General features: G+C 31.7%; 1 protein-coding gene across 4 annotated transcripts in view; it reads right to left on the bottom strand.

Annotated features, from left to right (window-relative positions):
* The window catches only part of RUNDC3B (RUN domain containing 3B), a 140614-nt gene that overhangs the window by 40629 nt on the left and 84863 nt on the right, over positions 1-15122 (bottom strand). For all 4 annotated transcript variants that reach the window (XM_012779552.2, XM_076006461.1, XM_012779557.3 and 1 more), the window contains 3 exons: positions 14609-14689; positions 4891-5059; positions 3089-3246 (listed from right to left, as the gene is read on the bottom strand). In XM_012779552.2, coding sequence (XP_012635006.1) covers positions 3089-3246; positions 4891-5059; positions 14609-14689 — 408 coding nt within the window. The remainder of the gene's footprint in view (positions 1-3088; positions 3247-4890; positions 5060-14608; positions 14690-15122) is intronic.

A 15122-nucleotide genomic window follows, 5' to 3' on the forward strand; every position in this document is an offset into this window, starting at 1 on the left:
ACATCTCCAATCATCAAGGAAATGCAAATCAAAACCACAATGAGATATCACTTATCTCCAGTGAGAATGGCCTTTATTAACAAGTTCCAAAATAACAAATATTGGCACGGATGTGGAGAGATAGGAACACTCCTACATTGCTGGTGGGACTGCAAACTAGTTCAATGTCTATAGAAAGCAATATGGAGATACCTTAAAGCAATACAAGTGGATCTACCTTTTGACCCAGCAATACTATTACTGGGCATCTACCCAAAAGAACAAAAAACACTCTATAAAAAAGATACCTGCACTTGAATGTTTATAGCAGCACAGTTCACAACTGCAAAGATGTGGAAACAACCCAAGTGCCCATCAATACATGAGTGGATTAATAAAATGTGGTATATGTATACCATGGAGTACTATTCAGCTATAAGAAACAACGGTGATACAGCACCTCTTGTATTTTCCTGGATAGAGCTGGAACCCATTCTACTAAGTGAAGTATCCCAAGAATGGAAAAATAAGCACCACATGTACTCACCAGCAAATTGGTTTCACTGATCAACACCTAAGTGGATATATAGGAATAGCATTTATTGGGTGTTGGGCAGGTGGGAGGGGAAAGAAGGGACAGGTGGGAGGAGGGAGGAGGGGATGGGTATATACATACATAATGAGTGCAATGTGTACCATCTGGGGGATGGACACATTTGAAGCTCTGACTTGAGGGGGGAGGGGGGCAAGGGCAATATATGTAACCTTAACATTTGTACCCCCATAATATGCTGGAAAAAAAATTAAAAACAAAACAAAAATCTCTGCAACATAAGGAAGAAAAATGTTCACTCTTTCCCTATAGCTGCAAAAATGCCCACACTATGCTGCCTCTATTAAAGCTGATCTAATATGAAGTGAATTGTGAACATTCACAAAGAAATTTGTCTTACTTGCCTGTCTGGTATCCCTGAAAGTGGTTTTCGTACAAAAGAATCTTGTAAGACATCAATTTATACCCATCTAGAATTGTAGCCATATTATGTGAAAGTAAATCTTTAACCTCTAAACTCAAGAAAATAATTTAATTCTGATCCAATGGCCATAGTTTTTTTATTTGTTGCTCTAGTAATACCATTTTAGTTAAAATCTCCTTAAAAGTATTAAAAACAATTAAAAAGTTCCTTTGCAAAATCTAGAGGATAAATGATTCTTATATCATAGAAGTCTGATAAAACCATAACTGTGGTAGACTGTTTTCTCAAACTGAAAAGTTTTAGAGTCTTTGTTTCCTATCAATTATCAAAACTAATGTAAGTATGAGATATTCCAATTTAATTTTTCAAATGAAAATATCTTTTTATAAAATAAAAATTTATTTCATAATTATTTTAAGGTTAAAAGCATTTAGATTTGTATTACTAACAAAAGAAAAATGAAATTATCTTCACCTTTTAACTGTAAAGAAATAACCAGAAACCTTTATCATTTGGCTCTTGATATTTTTCTCCCTGCTTAACACAAGCAAGGGGTTAGGGAATGTGTTCATCTGCCCTTCAATGAGTGATGCCGCATAGTATAAAACCACTTTACAATATCTTAAAAAGTAGAAGAAACAATATGTGGACATAATTCTTTTCATCAGGACATAAAAATTCCTAGAGAATATTGAATTCTTTGTTCCTTAATAAAATCTTTTTACTTAAAAATCATATTTTATATTTGCTTAGTCTCAAAGTATCTCCTTACAAACTCATGTTAATTACAAAAGAAACTACAGTAATTATAAGAAAAATACTTTAACCAAATTTTAAATTAATCTCACTAATAAAGGACCGATAGACTTTATGTGCTTCTGATGTCATATCCTGAAGAAAGCATACTACTTAGGTTGTATTCCAGCCAAAAATGGATCAGCTCATTCCAATAATGAAGAAAAAGCAAACAAATACAAATTAAGGGACATTCTATAAGATTACTAGCTTGTATTCTTCAGAAATATCAATCTTATACAAGACAAGGACTGAGAAACTAAGTTTAAAGTAACTGAAGAGACAACCAAATGCAAAACATAATCCTCAATTGGGTTTGGTACTAGAGAAACAATAGTTGCAATAAGAGACATCAGGTGGACTATTGACAACATTGGATTATAGATAAAATGAAATTATTGATAAAATGAATGAACAAATTATAGATAAAATGAAATTATTATATCAATTTAAATTTCTTAATTTGATAACTGAACTATGGTTATGTAAGAGAAGATTATTTTTCTTAAGAAAGATACACTGAAGCATTAAGGCATAAAGGGCTATGATATATGCAACCTCTTAGTGGTTTAATGTATCAATATATGGGTAAAGGGAGAGAATTATAAGGCAAATGTGGCAAAATGTTGAAAATTGGTGAATTTGGGAAAGGCCATATGGAAATTCTTTGTACTATCCTCTAATGTTTCTGAAAGTTTAAAATTATTTTAAAATAAAAATTTTAAAAATCACCCTTCCAGATTAAATAGATATTAATGTATAATAATTTTCACCACAAAACTACTTTATAAAAGCAAGATATGTACAAATGCTTTAAACAGTGACAAGTTAAAGAGCTTGTATCAGGTATGGCTCAATAGAGACAGCTTTCTTCATAAAAAGATGTCTTCCTACAAAAAACAAGACAGTTATTCTAAACTGTATTTAGTGGCATTGTGATAAAAATCTGGTAACAGTTTATGTACCAGCACTACACTTGGAGTAGCACTGGTCTAAAATATTGTCTTTTTGCAATCAGTCACTCAATAACTAACTACTACTTAAAAAATTATGCATATGCATTTGGAAGAAAATACACTAAGTTATAACCAGTTAAATCTGGGTAGCATAATTGAAGGTGATTTTTATTTTCTTCTTGTATTTTCTAATATTTCTGCAATGAACATGGATTACTTTTGTAATAAGAAAAGCAAAAGTAATCTTTGAAAAAAGAATAAGTGAAAAAGAATTTAATAACAGGCAGTCACATTTATTAGAATTTGCATCCTATGTCAAAACACAATATTTTGTTTTAATGTTTACATACTACCAAGTTTTTCTAAAAGGATCTTACTTACAGCTGATCTTGAAGTTCCACAATTATATATTCTAATTGTTCCTTCTCCAATTTATGGGCCAGATCAGAATCTTCAATCCTTTGAAGTAGTATTTTATTTTGGGAGACAGATTCAGATAGCTGGTTCTCTCGAAGTCGTAAGAGTTCTTCAAGATAACCCTGGAAATACAATATCACCAAGACATAGGAATTGCAAATTTCTAATATATATCTTTAAGATAAATGCTGAGAGCTTAAATGTCATTACTAGCCATACTGTAATGAAATAATACTGAAGTAATGTTTAGAAATTAGTAAAAAAATTGTTTTAATTGAATATAAAAATTTAACACACATTCTCCATTATTTAAAGCTCTTCACTGAAGTTTGAGAAAATATATTTGTAATTTAAGGCAAAATTTAGTTAAAACATAATTTCTAAGAATCACAACAGTAATAAATGTATGACTCCTACGTTCAAAATACAGACTTAATTACAGAATGACCAAGTAGAAAGCTGCCTTTATATCATTATTTTTCAAAAACATATTGATATTAACATTTTAGCATTAACGTATTAGTGCAAGGCAGTATAATGTTTTAGTTAGGCCTGCAGGCTTACAGACTGCCTACTGTCATATTCCAATTTTATCACTTATCAGTTGTGTCTTTGGGCAAGGTAATTAATCTCTCTGTGCCATAGTTTTATCATCTAAAAAAATGGGAACAATAAGAGTACCTAGTTGGGATAATTAAATGAATCAATATAGGTAAAGTGCTTAGAAGAGCACTGGCACATTGTATGCTATTATTATTAGCAAAAACCTAATAGATACGAGACTTCTTCGATTGCTCTCTTATCCTTTTACTTATTTACTGTCTCTTTGTCCTTCTGCCCTGCTTTTCTGGGTGACCTTATTAAATTTATCCTACAAACCTTTCTACTAAATTTTTTAATTCAGAAAATCATCTTTTTAATTTTTAATAGCTCTTTCAGATTCTCTGATTGCTTTTCTCTCATGGCATCCTATTCTTTTTAGTTGCCATATACTTTTGAATTCTTCTGAGGATATTAATTAGAATCTTTTTTAAGTACTCTTTTATCCTATTACATGTTATCCTATTCATGTGTCATCAACAAACTGTTATAGCTACTTTAGCTTTATGATACATGTCAATAGCAGTTCTCCTCTCAAGAGCTTCTTTTTCATAGTTTTCCCTGATAATTCTCAGGTATGTCTCTATATTATTAAATCTAAAAAATTAAATATAAAGTTAATTTTTACAAATAAAATACTTCATATATAAATAGCTCAATATAAACTATATATGAATACTTATAAATATTGGTAATTAAATAATACTTATATACCCACCACCTAGATTAATCACCAAAACTTTAAGAGCCAATATAATGCCTTCCCTTATCACACTCTTATGCCTCCTCTGCAAAGGTAAGTACCCTGAAATGTGTGTTTATCATCCCTTTGCATTTCATCCTGGTTTTACCACAGATTAATATCATCTTAAACAATATATTGTTTAGTTTTATGGTTTTTGTCTATATTCTTTTGAAACTTGCTTTTTCATCAAACTGGTAAGTCTAAGTATAGTTCATTTACCTCAATACTGTATAGTATTCCATTTATGAATATTGTACTTTGTTCACTCTCCTGTCAGTGTCCATTTGGATTATTTTAGGTTTTCATTAACATAAAATTGCTATGAACACATGCAGTTATGTCTCCTGGTACATGCTTCCAAGAGATTCTAAAAGATATGTCTAGCAGTTGAATTAAGTGATTTTTGACAATGGATAAATACCTTCTGTTCCAGGGTAAGCTGATACTTTTGTTTAACTCTCTTACACTTGTTGAACCAGCTGTTCTCATCCATGATGAAGGGAGGGCCGACGCTCTCTGGAGTACTGCTTTCACTGCTACTGCTTCCCAAAGTCCTTAGCTCCTCTTCGTCACTGCTGATGCTATCAGAACTGGGAATATCAAATTTTTTAAAAGAAATAAAGTTAATAATATGTTAAGATTTTATTCTTAAACACTTTCATATTTGTAAGCTACTGTTCAACAAACTCCAAAATATTTGGCACTAAATAAAGGATAATAATAGTGATGTTATTTATAAAGATTTTAGCTTCTGAAATAAATGTCAAGCTAGCAAGGGCTGCTGACTCCCTCTTCACAAAACCATGCCTAGAGATGCTACAGAAATTCAAGTGAGTTGCAAATCTAAGGAATTAACACTAAAACTGTGAGAATGACCAGAAAAGAGAGAATAGATTCCCAGAGAAGAAAACCAGAAACTCTAGACATGCTGGGAAGAGCTAGCTAGCTTCTTTTCACTGTACTAGGTAGATCACCACCTGTCTAATCCCTATGACAAGGCAGAGAAACAGCTTTACCAGCTAATGCCAGTGGGGTGTAACACAGGGTAACATTTAAGGTCCGTTCAGCTTTGGCAAGATGATAACAACATATTCAAAGGAACTAGTCATTCCTAAGCATCTCCTACTGGGAGGAAGAAGAAGAGGCAGAGGTAAAGAAGTGAGAATATCCATCACAATCCATATCTAAAATTCCTCATGACATGGGTATGGCAAGAGGAGCACAGAATAAGTTTAAAAAATGGGAAGGGAAAAACTAAATGGAGAGAAAAGCATGCTAAGACTGCTTTAGAAGATGCTAAGATGACTGATTTAGAAGATGATATTGGTGTTAATATACTTTAAAAAACGGCCTGGCACAGTGGCCCACACCTGTAATCCCAGCACTTGGGAAATCAAAACAGGAGGATTGCTTGAAGCCAGGTTTAGGACCAGCCTGGACAACATAGCAAGAAGCAGGACCCTGTCTCTAAAAAAAAAAAAAAATAGAAAAATTAGCCGAGTGTGGTATTATTTGCCTGTAGTCCCAGCAACTCAGGAGTCTTTGAAGTAGGAGGATTGCTTGAGCTCAGGAGTTCGAGACCAGCCTGAGCAAGAGTGAGATCCTGTCTCTACTAAAAACAGAAAAATTATCTGGATGTGGTGTTGCACACCTGTAGTCCCACCTACTCAGGAGCATGAGACAGGAGGATCACTTAAGCCCAGGAGTTTGAGGCTGTAGTGAGCTACTAGGACGCCATTGCACTCTACCCACGGTGACAGAGTGAGACTCTCTGTCTAAAAAATAAATAAATAAATAAATAATAGGAAAAAGTAAAATTTAAAATACAATAACAGATAAGAAACAGAAACATAAAACAGTCTGTATAACCTTCAAAGTATTAAAGTAAATTATGATCTCTCAAATGGAGGAGCAAATTAAAAACCACTACAAAAAAGGCAAAACAAACAATGAGATGGCAAAAGTAAGCCCTAGTACAAAAGTAATTACAAAAAATTTAAATGAGTTAAATTCTATAACCAAAAGCCATATGCTCAGGTTTTATTAAAATAAGGGCCAAAAATAAGTTGTTTATAATAAGACACACATAAATACCAGTAAGTAAAACTGAAGAGATGGAAAACACCAAGAAAATATGAACCAAAAGAAATCAAGGTCAGAAATTGTAATTTCACAGATTATATAGATATAATGCTGGAAAAGTACATAAGGACTGAAGAAAGACATTATACATTTCATCCTATGTGATCTATGTTTACATCCGTTAGGCCCCTGAGTATGGGGTCCAAGCATGTTACAAGATTGAGTCAGAGACCTCTGCATAAAGAAAGATCTGATCAAGGAGACGTTCTAAGTTGGTGATCCAGAAAACAAACTAATAAATAAACAAATACCAAAGAAAATTTTCCTGTCATGACCATGGCTTTGGGTGGAATGGAGAAAATTACATTAGAAATTACATTATAAAAATACTAACCAAAAAAATAAATAAATAACTGTAAGGACTCTATTAATATCAAACAAAATGAACTTTAAAGAATAAAAATATTACTGTGTATTTATGGTTACTACATGTTGATAAAAATTTTATTACCTCAAGAAAATTTTAAAATTCTAAACTTGTGGGTATCTATTGAGTTAGTTTCAAAAAATATAAAGCAAACAGTAAAGCAAACTACCACATGGAAAAAGAGACAAATATCATAGTGAAAGAATACATCATCTTTATAATTTAAACGGTCAAGCAGATAAAAATGAGAAAGGATAATATTAGAACATCACTGTTAGAACTAATATTAGAACATAATATTAGAACATCACTATTAACAAGCATAATTTAATGACTATAGGACCTAATCATTGGAAAACTGACAATTCTAGACCATTTCTCAACAAATTTTAAGGAACTGTGATTACATAGACCACATTCACTAACCACAACAATAACAAAAAGCCATGAAAAAATATCTTAAAATTATACTTCAAATATCCTGTGGTCAAAAAATACTTATAATGAAATTATATTAAAACTGAATGAAAAATAAAAAAAAGTTTATTGAGCTTATGCAGGTACTAAAGTAGTACTTCAAGGGATATTTATAGTCTATATACTTATAAGAAAAGAAGGAAATTTAAGTATTGAGAAAGAAAAGATCATCGCAAACTCAGGAAATAGATGGAATAATGAAAATAATGATGGAAATAGTGACCTAGAAGATAATGATATAACAGAGGACCAACAAGAAATGTATTCTTTAAAACACTAATGAAATTGACAAACTTTGGCAAGAATATTTTTAAAAAAAGAAAGCAAAAATAAAAATTATGAACACAAAAGATAACCTAACTACCACTGTAAGGGAGATTTAAAAGATATTAAAAGAAATTTCTTTGAACATAATGATATAAAATTTTGAAAATGATAATGAAAGAATTTACCAAAACTTAATCAATAAGAAATAGAAAATTGGAATGACCATATGACTATGGATGAAGTTAAATCAGTTATTTATTTATTTATTTATTTATTTATTTATTTATTTATGTATTTATTTATTTATTTCAGCATATTATGGGGTTATAATGTTTAGGTTACATATAATGCCTTTGACCCACCTGAGTCAGAGCTTCAAGCATGTCCATCCCCTAGACAGTATGCACTGCACCCATTAGGTGTGTATATGTACCCATCCCCCCTTCCACCTGCCTGACACCCAGTGAATGTTACTACTGTATGTGAACCTAAGTGTTGGTCCGTTAAGTTAGTTAATACCAATTTCATGGTGAGTACATGTGGTACTTGTTTTTCCATTCTTGTGATACTTCACTTAGTAGAATGGGCTCCAGCTCTATCCAGGACAATACAAGAGGTGCTACAGCACCATTGTTTTTTGTGGCTGAGTAGAACTCCATGGTACACATATACCACATTTTATTAATCCACTCATGTATTGATGGGCAACTGGGTCGTTTACATATCTTTGCAACTGTGAATTGTGCTGCTATAAACATTCTAGTGCAGATGTCTTTTTTAATAGAATGTCTTTTGTTCTTTTGGGTAGATGCCCAGTAAGGGGACTGCTGGATCAAATGGTAGTTCTACTTTTGGTTCTTTGAGGTATCTCCAAATTACTTTCCACAGAGGTTGTACTAGTTTGCAGTCCCACCAGCAATGTAGGAGTGTTCCTATCTATCTGCATCCACATTAACATTTATTGTTTTGGGACTTTTTGATAAAGGCCATTCTCACTGGAGATAAGTGATATCTTATTGTGGTTTTGATTTGCATTTCTCTAATGATTAGAGATGTTGAGCATTTTTTTCGTATGTTTGTTGGCCATTAGTCTGTCTTCTTTTGAAAAGTTTCTATTCATGTCCTCTGCCCACTTTTTTCTAGGGTTAATTTTTGCTTGCTGATTTTCCTGAGTTATACATAGATTCTAGTTATCAACCCTTTATCGTATGTGTAGCATGTGAATATTTTCTCCCATTTTGTAGGCTGTCTGTTTGCTTTCGTTATAGTTTCCTGGCCATGAAGGAACTTTTTAATTTCATTAGGTCCCATTTATTTATTTTTGTTCATGCTGTGATTGCCTTTGGGGTCTTTTTCATAAATTCTTTGCTTAGGCCACTGTCTAGAAGAGTTTTTCCAACATTTTCTTTTAGAATTTTTATAGTTTTGTTCCCTAGGTTTAAGTCTGTTATCCACCATGAGTTGATTTTTGTGAGAGGTTAACAGTGAGGATCCTGTTTGAGTCTTCTACATGTTGCTATCCAATTTTCCCAGTACCATTGATTGAATATGGATTCTTTTCCCCAGTTTATATTTAATCAGTAATTTTAAAAAACTTTCCACAAAGAAAATACCTGTGAAAATGCTTTTACAGACTGAGCTCTATCAAAAATTTAAAAAATGTTTTGTAATTTCAATCTGATACACACTCTTACAGATTAACAAAAAAAGCCTCCCTGAAATCCTTTATGTCACCAATATAACTTTGATTTTGCAAGTAGACAGTATAGGAAAGGAAAATAAAAAGTATATCCTACCCATGAACTCATACACGCACAGATGTAAAAATCCTAAACAGAATATTTAAAATGTAATACAATAAGGGATTAAAAAGACAACACACTATCATCCATGATGAGTTTATTCCAGAAAGACAAGGAAATGTAAGGAAAGTTAAATAATTCTATTAATATAATTTACCATGCCAACCCATTAAAGGAGAAAAACCATATAATAATTTTAATAAATACAGAAAAAGTTCATGATAAATTTAAAATATCCATTTATGATTAAAAAAGCAAACAAAAACCAATGTTTTAAAAACACCTCATAGCACCTTAAGAATAGAAAACATTCTTAACCTAATAGAGGGTATTCATAAGCAAAATAAAACAAAAATTAAAAAATCCCACCCAAATTTAGAGCAAATATTATATTGAATGGTGAAACATTAAAAAGATTTCTTTTAAAATCAAGCCCAAAACCAAGAATGCCCAGAATTACTTTATTTATTCATTTGTATATAAACCTTTATGTCTGTTTTTCTCAACTGGAAAAAAAGCATCCTATAACAGAGACCTTGTCTATTTTGTTTAACTTCTAATCCCTAACACCTAGAATACAACAGAACCATCCTAGTAGCTCAATAAACATTTATTACTCATGCATAATTAAAGAACTGGGAAGGATACCATGTTAAAAAAGAACAGTGGGAGATATTCTGGTCTTATTATAGTAGCAAACTGTCAAGTTCCCTTTTTCCCCCCAGGAAATCACCTAAATGCAAGAAAGAAAACAAGAAAAAAACCTCACAGACTCTACTTTTGGGAAATGGAATCATAAAATATGAGGCTTTTGTGCTTGGTATATTTCCCTTAGCATAATATTTTCAAGGTTTATCCAAGTTGTAGCAGGTATCAGTGCTTCAATTCATTTTATATGGCTGAATAATATTCCATTGTATGGATATACCACATTTATTTACCCATTCATCAACTGATAGACATTTGGGTTGTTCCACTCTGGGCTATTAAGAATAATCACCATATATTTTTAATTCTCTAGGGAAGAAGGAAAATTGATACCTGCAAATGGAAATTCTGATATATATGGTAATATGCTTGACTTTGAGGAACTGTCAAACTTCTTTCCATAGCAACTGTACCATCATATATTCCCCTACCAGAAATACAACTTCTCCACATTCTCACCAATACTTACTGATTTATGTTTTTGTTTGTTTTGTTTTGGTTATAGCTATCCTAATGGGTGTGAAGTAGTGTCTCATTGTGGTTTGAATTTGCATTTCCCTAATGACTAATCATGTTGAGAATCTTTTCATGTGTTTGTCCACACAGCACATCTTTGGAGAGATGTTTATTCAAGTCCTTTGTCCATTTTTAAATTGGGTTGTTTATTGTTTATTGCTAAGTTGTAAGAGTTCTTTATATATTCTGGATACTAGACCCTTATTAGGTACTTGAGTGGCAAAAATTTTCTACTAGTCCCTGGGAGGCTTTTTTACTTTTTTGATGGTGTCCTTTGATATACAACTTTTTAATTTTGATAAAGTCTAATTTAGCTATTTTTTCATTTGTTATTTGTTATTTTAGTGTCATATTTAAAAAACAGCTACCTAATTCAAGGTTATGAAAATATACACCTATGTTTTTATAGTTTTAGTTCTTACATTTAGGTCTTAGATCCATTTTGAATTTTTGTATATGGTATGAGTTTAAGGTCCAAATTTATTCTTTTGCACATGGATATTCAGTTGTCCCAGCACCATTTGGTGAAAAAACCACTTTCCTCCATCAAATGGTTTTGGCATCCTTTTCAAAAACCTACTGACCACAGATGTGTGGGTTGAATTCTGGAATTTTAATTTAATTCTGTTGGTTTACATGTCTATCCTTGTGCTAGTACCCTACTATTTTGATTACTGGAGCTTTGTAGCAAATTCTGAAATCAGGACATATGAATCCTCCAATCCTGTACTTCTTTTTCAAAACTGTTTTGGCTACTTGGGGTCCTCTTGTAATTCTATACAATTTTTAGGATCAGCTTCTCTATTTCTACAGAAAAAAAAACCAATGTTATAATTTTCATAGCTACTGCATTAACTCTTAGATCAATTCCAGGAGTACTACCCTCTTAAATGCCACTTAATACCCCTTAATATTAAGTGTTTCAATCCATGAATAAGGATATCTTTTATGTACTTAGGCCTTTAATTGCTTTCAACAATGTAGCTTTTTAGGGAGAGGCAAAGAAACACACTGTAACCAAAATGTCTAAAAAAAAAATGTTTTTTATTAATGGAAGGTGAACAGGTGGAAGGGGGGAGAAGGGTTAGGGTACACACTTTCATGGTGGGTGCAGGGCACACCACTTGAAGACGACATGCTTGAAGCTCTGGCAGAGCGGGGTGGGGAGGGAGGCAGGGGCAAGATATGTAACCCTAACGATATTTGTACCCACAGAATTTGGGAAAAAATAAATAAATAATTTTTTTTAAAAGTTTAAATTAATTTAAGTTTAATTTAAATTAAAAATTCAGTTCCTCAGTCACACAAGTCGCATTTTAAGTACTGAATAGCCACATGTGGCCAGTGACTACTGCATTGGATATCACCAACTAAAGAAATAGGTATTTGTGGGAATTATAGTTACGGTAATTGATGCTGTAAATAAGTATAAATGGGATATAATCATCCATTAAGAGAAAAAAAACTATATCACAAAGAAAATTCAACTATATAGTGTACATATAAAACATATCTAAAACCAAGTGATTTGTCTATAGTTTCTTTTAGAGTTTTGATGTAAACAATTCAGCAAGAATCAATCTTGCTGACTGAAACAAGACTGCATAAAGATTCACTAGGTAAATATAAACAAGAAGACTGTGATTATATTATTAGTATCAGAAGCAATTACCTTTGGATTAAAAAGCCCTATATGATAGTAATAAAGGCAGATGATAATTCTAAGTCTGTTTACCAAGTAACAAAGCATCAACACTCATCAGGCAAAAACTGTAAGAAAGATACTGAAAAACATTAGCAGTGGGGGACTGCCATTCACCTTGGCAATCACAGATCACATGGACAACAATTGAGGATAACAGATGATCTAAACCACATAATTAACATGACAGTCTACAACTGTTATAACTCCTCTGGAAAATAATTTGACATCATCTACTGGAGTTGAAGACAGACATACCTTTTGACCTAGCAATTATACTCTTGAGAAACACTCATGCAATGCACACAAGGAAATATATGGAAACATTCATAGCAACATTATACATTCTAGTTCTAAACTGAAACTTTCCCATATAGCAATTAACAGTAAAATGGATAAACAATTGTTATATAATGAAATATAATGATGTTATGAAAATTAATGACTGACAGCTACATACAACACAAATGAATTGTATGCATATAATGCTGTGAATAATATAAACCCTCAACTGCTTAGCCACTTTTTATCTAAGTATTTTATGTAGCTTTTTTCTGATGTACTAATCCAAACAGGAATATATAGCTTCTTCTCCTTTATATACTGAACAATCTCTACCATTTTGTGGTATAAAAGATATTAAAATGAAAAGGGAAATACCAATTCAACCTATTAATAAGCCAATTAGCATTACTGATCATGAAGTTTTTCTTTTTAGAAAGATTTAAAGTAACCTATCATAAAGAACCAATAATTTAAAATCAAATTGCCTCCATGGAAATATTATCTATATTACACACATTTAAAAAACTATTAGATTTCTAATTTTAAGAAGCAGTCTTTCCCTCACAATTATTGTTTTTAATTTATTTAGAATGTGATGCATATTCATTATAGAAAATTTGGTATATACAGAAAGGTAGAAAAAAGTAATCCCATCCCTGCATCTATTCTTGTCAAAGTCAGCAGTGATATCTCATTGCCAAATCCAAGTAAGACAAGGAGACTGATCGCTGAATTTGGCAATGATAAGTGTGACTGCTCTGTTCAGAGATCTTCTGGTTTTCCCTCACAAACTTTTCTTCCTTTAGTCTTTCCCATTACTATTCCCAAGAATAAGTAGTTCTGTCATTATGGCTGCTTATGCTGAAAATTTTGGAGTCATCCTTAAATTCTCTCTGTTATAACCCACATAGAATCCGTCAGCAAATCCTTTGGCAACTTGATCTCAGTACCCTAACACTCTATTCTTCCTTCTCCTTCATCAGCCAAAATATTTTCACATTCCTAGCTCTGAAATATTAGGGATGTCTCTTACTAGATTGAGAGTTTCTTCAGGACAGAGAATGTGATTTTTTTTTCTTTTTCCCCGCACAAGTTCATAAAAGCCCCTATATATACTCTTGACATCTATGTATCCCTGGCACCTAGGAAAATTTCCTCCATCTTAGAAAATGCATCTTGAATATATGTGTGTGCAAATACTATATATGTACATATTTTATACATATACCCAGTACCTTACAGCTTTGGCCTGATTATAACATTTTGGAAGTATATGATTCTATTCAGGAATTTAATTTTTCAAGCAGACCTTAGAAATATCTATAGATTTCATTTAATTAATTTTCAATGCTGATGAGATTATGGGAAATCCAGATCACTCATACAATACTGGTAATAGGATAAATTGGTACAACTCTTTTATAAGACACACTTTAAGTGTCATCAAATTTTTCATTGAATTTACCTGAATATCCTCCAAAAGTTACAATAGAAACAAAAGGAATATTGATTTGTATAAGGATGTTCACTATTCTTTTCTTAATAATGGAGACAAAATGGAAAAAAGCCTAAATAATAAATTATAGTTTTGAAATCGCAGTGAACCATTTCAGAGCTATTAAAGTTATAATAGCTACAGTAATATAAATAAATGCTTTTGTTATTAAAAAAACTATATGCTAGGATTACAATTATGTAAAAAGTGTGTATTTATATAAATTCTAAAAATGCAACTGGAGTTTATAATCCTTAATAATTTCTCACACTGAAACAAATGTTTCGTACAAAGTAGTTTTAATTATATGAACACTGCACAGCAAGACATTCAACTATAAATTAAGATATTAAAAACATATTTCAAAATGTCAAATACCTTTGGGTAAACTTCAAATATGGTGTATAGTCTATTACAGCAGGAAAGTTGCCATCCAATCCCTCTCCCTTTAGGCAGAAGCTAAGACAATAGATAATAAATATTCTACATTAATACGTAAAATTTTAAATCAAAGTTAAGTGTTATAAACAATCTCTTGCTAGAGACATTTTTTCATAAAACTGCAGGTCAATTATTGTAGTTTACTTGTTATAAATAAATATCTCAATAAAAAACATTCTACCTTCAATACCAATGACAAAGCACTGTACAAGTAAATGTACTCTTATGTAAATGTATCAAGCTTAAGTAAAATTTACTAAGAAATCTGTTCAAATCTTGTCTCTTTATTTGATACTCTCTTGGTCTTTATTGGACTTTCAACAGTCAATGGAGGATTTTCAAAAAAGATTTGTTCTTTACATTTAGATACAAATTCTCAGATTACACTGAATATCCCCCCAAAAGATCTGACTGATTAGAAAACAAGAGTTTTCAAAACTATCTGAATAGG

The sequence above is a fragment of the Microcebus murinus genome, chromosome 9 (assembly GCF_040939455.1).
Source record: "Microcebus murinus isolate Inina chromosome 9, M.murinus_Inina_mat1.0, whole genome shotgun sequence".
Taxonomy (NCBI): Eukaryota; Metazoa; Chordata; class Mammalia; order Primates; family Cheirogaleidae; genus Microcebus; species Microcebus murinus.